Source organism: Arvicanthis niloticus, chromosome X, assembly GCF_011762505.2.
Source record: "Arvicanthis niloticus isolate mArvNil1 chromosome X, mArvNil1.pat.X, whole genome shotgun sequence".
Classification (NCBI taxonomy): domain Eukaryota; kingdom Metazoa; phylum Chordata; class Mammalia; order Rodentia; family Muridae; genus Arvicanthis; species Arvicanthis niloticus.
In genome coordinates this window covers 42742634-42752486 of record NC_047679.1, presented here as the reverse complement: position 1 = coordinate 42752486, position 9853 = coordinate 42742634, and the positions used below count along the sequence as shown (strand labels likewise).

Below are 9853 nucleotides of genomic sequence, written 5' to 3'. Positions count from 1 at the left end.
AGATGTACCCACAGGCAAAATATCCATATAAATAAAATATGTACATTTTTTTATAAACAACCAAATTCTTTTATTTTCCACTTTTATAAAACTGAGAAAATATATATTCTTTTGAAATACTTCACAAAAATATACTTTCATGTCAACCAGATCTATTGTAGTCACTTTAATTTACCATATAATATTCCATTCTAGAACCATACTTCCTGTTAAGGAATAATTCATTTTTTCTCTATTATAAACAGAGAATTGGTTTATACATTAGTACTATTATTTTTGTAGGAGAAATTTAGTCCTGTTAGCACAGAGTCTAGAATGCCTGAGGGACAGGAGGAGCTGGGTAGAGAATCATGTAGTAAAATAACAGCATCTACACAATGTTTTATTCCTGTGTTTGTTCGAGACAGAGTCACCTATAGCCCAGGCTGGCCTAGAATCTGCTATTGGTAAGGACCACTTTGAACTCCCAATCCTCCTGCCCCATGTGAATGTTGGGTGCATTAGTGTGCTCCACTTGATTCCTTTGTTATCTGTACATCTGTGGAAGTGCTGGGCACATAACAAGCAGAAGCCCGTTAGTGTGCTTCCTTCTCACGGTGGCTGGTTTAGCCTATCTTCTAATGGTGCCACAGAAATAACATCTGAGAGTTTTCAGGGGACAGTAGATTGCCAAGTGGCACCAATGGAGACAGCAGTATACTGTATCATTAGCTACATTTTCCTTTCTCTGTCTCTCCAGAACAGATAAGACAGAAGTCTGAACACTTGGCATCCCAGACTCCCTTGCAGCGGTGTTCTTCTAAGGGTCACACATGGACATATTTCTCTGCAGGGCAGTGGCAGCAACAGCAGCCAGGCTGGAAATGGGGAACAGCTGGGAGGAACACAGGGAAGTTGTGGACTGCAGAGTTAGAGCTGCTCTGCAGTGCTTGTCCACTCTCTGGACAATGCACTTCTCCTTTTGAAGGATGTTCCAGCATCTCATTTCGTGTGTGTATGCTTGAGGAACTATGTAGCCCAGGCTGGCCTCGATCCTGTGACCCCTTTGTCTAACCCCACAGTGCTTAGTATACATCACCATGCATAGATCTTGCAGAAAACTTTTTGTTACCTAAGCCCTAAGTTCTCTCTCTGAAACACCTACAGTTGGTTTAACTCTCCTGACTGACCAAAGAGCAACCCTTTCATCCAGTCCTGAGAATCCAGTGGGGGCTGTGCTCCAGCTGACAGACTCTTCCAAGGCTAATAGCTGGGCTTCTAGGAAGAACACAAGTCCTCCAGCAAAATACCATGAGAACTCGGTGCCCAGCATGGGAGAGGCGTCATATGCAAGCAGGGCCTATGGCCAGTGTACAACAGAGGTCCAAGGGAGCAGAGAGCAGTGTGAGGGAAGAGAAGATCCAGTCACTGCACATCAGAGGAGCTGGGCTCCTCTGAGCCCCCTTCATCGCTGTCATCATCACAATGAAAGATGTCTTTGAACAGGAAATCTTGTTTGGGAGCAGAGGGCGTTTGGATCTGACTCTTTTTTCTCCATCTTCTTGTTTAACTTTTCTTTCAGCAAAGGCAGACTGTGCTCATATAAGTAACCAATGATTTTTGGAAAAGTCTTTTTCTGCCAAAAGGGAACGCAGGCAGCTTTCAGCTTATAAAATTTTGCCTGAACAAAAGGTGGAGGGACATCCCCTATGGCACCAGCAAGATCTTCCCAATCTATTTCATTAGCATCATTCACATTTAGTTCGTACAACCTTTCAATAAGGGTGATTTTGGCGTGTAGAGCATTGACCCCACGGTACACGAACCCACCATGGGTCATCCTTTTGGTAAGAATCTCTGTCCACTTACTTTTGCACTGCATCCAGTTCCGGGTCTCCACTCTGGCTTCCACTTCCACCCACGATATGCCCTTGTAGAGTTTTTCCCGGACAATGGACAGGCGACCTTCAGGGTCTTCCTGGAGTCGAGAATCTAGTTCTCTTAACTCCTGGGGAGACATCTTCTTTAGGATCACGTCCTCCACAGCCTTGATTAGCCTCTGGGTTTCTGCCTTACTCCAAGCACCATGGTTTCTATCACCACCAATCTGAGAGAACTTGAGGGCAACTGAGAGGCTACTTCGGGCTACCATGGCCCCAATCTTTTTCCAGTCATTTCCATGGAGGGAATGGTAGGCCTTCAGCTTCTTAGTATCTTCTTCATTGTACCTGCCTTTGTAGTTATTCACATCAAGTATCTTCTTTACACGATAGTACACAAGCTTCCAGGGCCGAGCGATGCCCTTCATGTGCAGTCTGAAGGCATGCTTCCGTTTTAGGTTGGTGATCAGAGACTTCTCCTCTGGGTATCTGTCCGTGTACAGCAGCTTGTCCGCACTCTCAATTCCAGTCAGGGACAGGAAATCTTGCACATTTTTCTCTATTTGTTTATTTTCTTTAGCAGAAAACTTGCCAAATCTAATAGCCACACCTTGTGCCTTAAATTCTTTGAAGCTCCCTAGGTCATCTCTATACATGCATCTGATCGTGGTGGCTGCCCTTTCTTGTATGTCAGGAATGAACTCTTGGAGCTGTCTCACTGCAGAGCCCAAATCCACATCCGACTCCTCAGATTCTCTCCTGTCCTCAGATACATATCTTGTTGCAGAATTGCTAGCTGATTCCAAACTGCTTTCTTCTTCACGGGTAGGTTCTAACCTCTGCATCTCTTCCCTGTGCTTCTTGGTGGAACAAGCCTGGGCTTCTGCCTCTGTTGGGCTGTGGTCCACTTCCTCTTCCCTCATAGTACCACTACCTTCTGATGTGTCCATGAGGGCATTCTCAGTCTTGCTGTCTAGCACCGAGACACTGTCACTAGAGGTGGCAAGAGCAATGGATGTGTGCTTCTTTTTCTTGGACTTTTTCTCGATACTGTGGGATTCTTTGATGCTCTCACCTTCTTCTCCAGGCCCAACTACTCCTCCATGGTGTGTACTATCAAGACTCTCAGAGATAGTCTCCGAGCTATCAAGACTCGCGGGGACGGTCTCCAATTCCTGGTTCCTGAACACTGTTTTTTTAGACTTCTTTTTACAAAACACTGCTGCTTTTGTGCTTCTGCCTTCTAGATCCACAGAAGACAAGGACTCTGACTGGGACAGGGAAATACTCTCAGGCTGGCTTCCCTGGACAGCATCCCAGGGCACACCTTTCTGGGGGTGCTTTTGATTCTTTTTGCTCCTGACATCACTGTGCAGCTCTCGCCAGTCATGCTCCTTGGGTGCAGCAGTGGGCAGCTCTTCTGTTTCATCCACTCTGGCTGACCTTTGTCCCTTGCTCATATCAACATAAACAATATCCACATCCTTTCTAGAAGTCTGTAGCAGGTTCTCCATGTTCTCCTTATCTACAAGGATGACTCCAGTTTCCACATCCACCTCCCAAACACTATTCTTTTTCTTTTTGTGGGCAGAAATGGTCTTCTTAGCTTTATGGAAGGTTTCTGAATTTTTCAGAAGGGAAGAAGTAAGCTCCTGGGACTCCTTCTTTTTCTTCTTCTTCCTCTTGGCTTTCCGAGGTTGCTGGCTCTCCAAGTTCTCCTGGGCTGATGTCTGAGACTCCCTCCTCCTCTTCCCCAGCATGGACACTGGAGGCTGCTCGCTCTCCAAGCTCTCCTGGGCTGGTATCTGGAATTCCCTCCTTCTCTTCTTCCTCTTAGCTTTTTGAGGCCACTCACTCTCCAAGCTCTCTTGGGCTGGTTTTTGGGACTTCCTCTTCCTCTTCCCCAGCACAGACACCTGAGGCTGCTTGCTCTCCAAGTGTTGAGAGGGCCATTTCTGAGGTCTTTTTTTCAGACACAGAAGACCATTTCTTTTTCTTGCACAAAGTTGTGGTGTGGGTCTTAAATTTTCTTGTGCCCCTTTCCATCCTATTCCCTGGGATAACGTAGCACTCTTCTTCAATATGTACATTTTTTGCTTAAGCTCATGTGCTACTTTTCAGAAGACCTAAGTTTATTTCCAAGCACCCACATCAAGTAGCTCATAACTGCTGTAACTCCATTTTCAGGGACCTCCATAGACACCTGCATTCATATGAACATGCATATACACAAAAACATGCATGTTATTTAAAGCAATAAAAATAAAAGTCTTTCCTTAAATTTTCCTTTGTTTAAGACCAATCTGAAACCTGTTTTCTAGATTAGAAATAAAACCATGAATTTATGTACAGCTGATGATTTTTTTGCAGCCTCACAATCTGCAAGTACAAAACTAATTTGTTTTGCAAAGGAGCAGATACAGTAACTAAAAATCCAAGCCCATATATTCCTTTTGTGAAGAAAAAAAAGCACAACATTATTTTGATTATTTACATATTTTGTTTATTTCTATTTGGCAATAGAAATCTATCTGAAGCACTTCATATTCCTGGGTTCTCCTCCAGGGTTTAAGTTGAATCATAATTGTAGAAAGATAGTATTCTTCCATGGAACAAGAAAAGGACTTTTCCTGGATGCATGATGGCACCTCCCAACAGTTCTCATCTATTGACTGCTTCCCATATTTTATAGTCATAAAATATTTTAGCTCTAAGCCTTTTATGTCCATGTTATCTGTGGATGCACAGAACTGATTTTTTTGTTCTTATCTAACTCCTAATACGGAGTTATCCTATGATTCTATGTCAGTTCCATTTGCCTATATACATATCTAGTATGGCTTTTATGTATTTCTTTGTAGTGCTACTTTATTTCTACAGCCAACTAAGAAAGAGATCCTCAGTTCCCTGGGTTATTGGACTCCAAGAACTATCTAAATTCTTCTTCTATTACCACCTTTAGTCTGAGGCTAAGCTTTGTTTCAGTGCAAGATATGCAGAGCCAAGGAAGCCCTGACTGAACGTATAATGAGCAGATGAAGTCCTGGGTGAAGATTTATTGTTGGCATGGGCAAAGCACATATGGACCAGGCACATATGGGTCAGGCTTGGAAAGACAAAGCCTTTCTTTGTCCAAGTGTGAGTGTTTATGATCAGTATGTGCAAAACTAGCAACTGCAGTTTCCTCCTCATAGATATTTACAATCTGAGACAGCTAGTATACAGAAACTTCCTACTGAGACTAACTCCTCACTATGTGTTGTACATAACAAACATACTGAGGTTTGAGATGTGGTGGTAGTATTTATAGCTCCATCACAGTATACACAGCCAACCCTATCCAAGCTTTTCTATATATGTGTCTATGTGCTTTCTTCATCTTCTCACTGCCCCAGTCAGGTTTCCAGGATAACAGGAATCTTTAGCAAATGAAAATGTGTATACCATTTAGGAATAGTAGTATCATCATAGTACTCTTCAATATTTGTACTTTTTAATATTATAATGATCTCAAAATAAGAAACAACACAAGAGTTTGTTAGGGTATTCTTTATGAATTAAAATGAAAAGAAAGGAAAAAAGAAATTCCACTCATAGAGTGCCTAAAGACAGTACTCTTTGCCAAGAACTGTGAGACTGCATGCTTAACTATGTATGTTCATTTATGTGTTTTATCTTTCTTTTGACCAAAATGTTCCATAGATAAAAAAGTGTCCTTTGTGATAAAACCCTCCATCTTGTAATGACACTCTTTAAACAAGTAATGTTCAAATAGAAACATTCCATCTTGCAGAGAAGCTTGTCAAGATCAGGAAGTATACAACTCAAAAGCTTTAGGAAGTCCATAAAACTGACCTGATACGCTAAGCCCACCCATCTCCAAGCATATATAAATAGTAACAATTTCTAAGGGACACTCTTAGACAAAGGCAAGCTGGCTGGAAGACTCCTAGATCAGCCAAGATGACTGGAAGAAGCAAAGATATACTGAGCTACCTGGAAGAAGTTTAGACCAACAGAATCACCTAAACAAGACTCTCTAACCTGTTAGGCTGCCTTCAAGTTTTATAGTGTGTTTTGGATTTCCAGCTTTCATGAGCTGTCACCCATGCTGGGGTGGGCTTTGGTGATTCAGCTGTCTTTTAGTCGTTTTGTTCCTATAAGGAACCCCTTATCCATATAACCTATCAATAACCCCAGTAGAACTCATTGGTTTGCCAAGGTGGATTTTGGTAGTATCCTTACCTTGGTCTTTCATGTCATCTGTTTCTGAACTGGGGTGAGTAGACACTTATTCACATCTCTGAAGGAGCAAGTGTCACACAATAGGAGAAAGGTCATATCATGAATGTAAAAGACTTATTAATTTACTTAAATTTTTAGAATGTACCAAAAGTGTGAAAAAGTGAGCAGCAAAAAATCCTTTTGTTGTTGTTCTCAGCTTTTTCATTCTAAAGTATTCTATGCCCATTTCTCTTCCTAGATCGAAAAGAAAAATGATACTAATCTGTGGTGGTGTGTGCTACTCATCCAGTTATCATCCTCTATTCTCTTTCCTCTTGGTCTGTTAATGATGTTTGTGCCCTTGCAGACTCTTAGGAATTAAACAAATGTGAATGTAATTATTTTCGACAGAAGGACTAAATTGATATTTTCCTCCATAGGTATTACCCTTTGACTCAAAACAGATTATGTTTATTTTTCTTTTGTGGTAAGGGAGTATTGTCTGACAGACTTTTCCTTGGGAGACACAGCACTCATATGTACAGAAAGGGAACCCGTGACAGATCAAGGTAATCATCATACCAAAGTTCAACTTAGTAAAACAGTGAATTGGTTTTTGAGTTATTAACAAAACTATAGGTGAGGGAGCAGAGGTAACCCATTAAGGCAGTTGCATCATTGAAATACCCATCCCAATATGGGTGGGAACCTGCAGCACACTGCAGGGAGATCTATAGGTTGGAATTTTTCCAGGTGGCTCTTTTAAAATGCAGCCCTGGAGCTCTTTGAACATCTGGAAGGCAGTTCCAAAGTTGAGAATCTCTCCTTTCAGCAGTTTGCCTGATCAGAATTACCTTACTGAGTAAGATCTATAAACCTGGATATAAATCCAGAATCTTCCAAGTTTCCACATCCCTAGATATGTGAACTTTTGTTTACCCCCCGAGTCTCAATACTGTCACCTCACCCTCTTTTTGGGAGAGACTGATTCAATTCTGGTAAAATTTTTAAACAATGGGGAGCTATATGAACATACTTCTAGGTTTAATGATTCATATTCACAGTAACAATAATTACCAGGGGCCAGACCCAGTGATCACCAGGTCATGAAGAGGAGATAAAGAATTGGCGAAGGAGGAGTGAATCAGGCACTGTATTGAGGGAATATTGCAGCCTGACTGATTGGCAGAGTTCTTTATTTATACAGAACTAAGAAGGCAGGGATAGCTCATGTTGTTCCAACATAGATCATATCATTTTTGTTTCTAAACATGTGTTTTAACTTCCTTTTGATCATAAGTTTCGTGATCATTCATAAGCAATGACAGAACAGAGGTTATCTTTTACAATCACTTTCCCTCATCAACCTCATAACCCAATATTTATGAATCTTGTGGTTTCAAGGACACCAGACAATAAGAAATTCTCCAAGCCCGCCTGGGCAGATTGATGTGCCAAGCACTGTATTATTTACTCTTAGTGGTCAGAGTGCCTATTATCATTAGATCCAATAAAATCTTCAGGCTGAATCTGCTGCAATTATTTAATGCCTGCCATCATACAATATTTATATTTTATATTTTTGTAGGATTTATTTATATGTCTAGTCTTAGTTCTCTTTTGTTCTTTGGTCATAAGTCACCAAATTTGCCTTGTACAAGCTAACTTTTCTAAGAAAGAAGGTCTTAATACTTTATATTTTTTCATTTATTCAAACCATTCTTTGTCCATCAATATAAGCCCCTGTGTAGGGCAGAGATAACTGAAGACAATCTAACTTTGTTGCTGTAATTTTTTCCTCAAGGACCATATGATATGCAGTCCCCAATCTTATATGCCACATAATTGCCTGAGCTAATAATAGGAAGAGGTTTTTAATTTGCTCTGCTGCCAAATTCTCTAGCCCACTGAATTTTATCTTTTTAAGTTTACTTTGTTCTGATTATCTTGTTCCTGAGTAAGTATAGGGACAGATGTTCCAAGAATATCTTGGAGTCAGAGCCTCATAAGGAAATCTCTTACATCTTTAGTTGAGTCACAACCTCCAGGGTGTAAGGAAGGTCTTTCAGCAAGATAAGGATATCTCCCTTAAAGGGGGAAGGGTAATATGCTCAGTACTTTCCTGGGAAAGCTTTGAAGCAGAACTCCTGGGAGAAGGCATAAATGATTCATAAGAAAATTTCCATCAATCCAATATCCCAGATTGTAGAAATATTAAAAAGCGCCCCAAGCATGCAACAGGTGGAGAGCATGATGAAAACTAGAAGTCCGCAGGACATCAATTATATCATTCACCTCAACTTTGCTGGAGCTTTGTCAAGCAGCTGTGCTGGCTTTATGACAATCACTGTTCTCATTAGATATGGCTGTGCCAACCATTGTTTTCTATTGATATATGACAGAAAAGAAAAGGCCAGAGGAGCTGCCAGAAACTTGTCAGAAATTCTACCACCTACTCTGGATTTATGATTATGTACATATTTACTATGTTCACAAACTCAAGTGATTTAATCTGTGTGGATAATTGCTTTATGTTGTGGTCTAGGATAGAGCTCATACCTTAGTTTATGCCTGTAACTGTGCTAACTTCCCTGTTAACATAGGCACTCCCAAAAGAAAGATTGTCTTTAGCAACCTTTGAGTAAAATAAGCATCATGCTATTGGAGTTGACAAAGACTGCTGGTAGCTGAAATCTTAAGGGAGTAAAGTTGTCAAGTCCACAAATTGTCTCTTTATAGATTTTACTTAAATGTAAAAGAGACTCTTTATTGATCACGTCAATGACATTCTGCCTCATGAGTCAAACACACAATGATAATGGTATCACAAAACAGTGATGGGATCTCAAGGTAAATTTAGCAATGAAATGGTGAGAGGGGTTTTATCCCCACATAAAGTAGGATGAACTCTAAGATTTGTAAGGTTTTTGCACCACTTTGTGTATACCCAGTGTTTTAGAATAATATGTAGCTTAAAAGGTTTTAGAATATAGATTGTATAGATTTAAGAGTAATATATAGGTAAATGTGTGGTTTGAACAATCAAGTATATTCCTGTTGGATTGAGATATTCTGTCCCCTTGTGATATTGGTGTTAGTGCTATTATTAAAAGAGCTAAAGAGCAAGTTTCAACAGTCATGAACCCTCTTCCTTCAGGCTCGGAGGACTCTATTTGAGGTCCTATTTAGGAGAGTGTTACAACCATGTTTATAGGCTACTGATTCCTTTTTTCTGTTTATACTACATATATTTAGAGCAAGTGTAAAATGCAACCTAAAATAAGAACAATTTTACGAAAAGATGAAAAATCCAGTCTGAAATACCACCTAAAATAAGAACAAATTTAGGAGAAGAAGAAAGACAATATAGTAGTTGAATTTTATGCTCTGTTTGGGTAACATAGTGATTCAATATTAGTCATTTTGTTTGATTTGAATTCTTGTAAATTATACTTCAGTGAGTTAAGGTGAAAATAGTTTATATTTGATTTTTAAAATGAAGCAATGTTTGGTTGATTACTTTCCCATCTCTCGTGTAGTCTACTTTTATTGATACAAAAATCTAATATCTCCTGGTGATGAAGATGGTATTTAATTTAAAAGAAAAATAAATATCATCAGTAACATATAGTTTGAATTTGTTCTAAATTGCTACACAGCAGCAATTAAACACAGCAGCTCCCTTGTATTCTTTATATCCAATGCACTTAAAATACTTTCTTTGACATATCCTGCACAGTTTGATACTACGAAATCTACTTCCTGAGCTG

At 40.0% G+C, this 9853-nt stretch overlaps 1 protein-coding gene across 1 annotated transcript; it reads right to left on the bottom strand.

Annotated features, from left to right (window-relative positions):
- Window positions 1–826: 826 nt before the first annotated feature.
- LOC117694610 (transcription termination factor 1-like) lies at window positions 827–3929 on the bottom strand. Its single transcript, XM_034485582.2, is given in 3 exon segments — window positions 827–1522; window positions 1524–3826; window positions 3828–3929. Coding segments are annotated over 3 exon segments (2499 nt in total). The 5' UTR covers window positions 3906–3929; the 3' UTR covers window positions 827–1404.
- Window positions 3930–9853: the final 5924 nt, after the last annotated feature.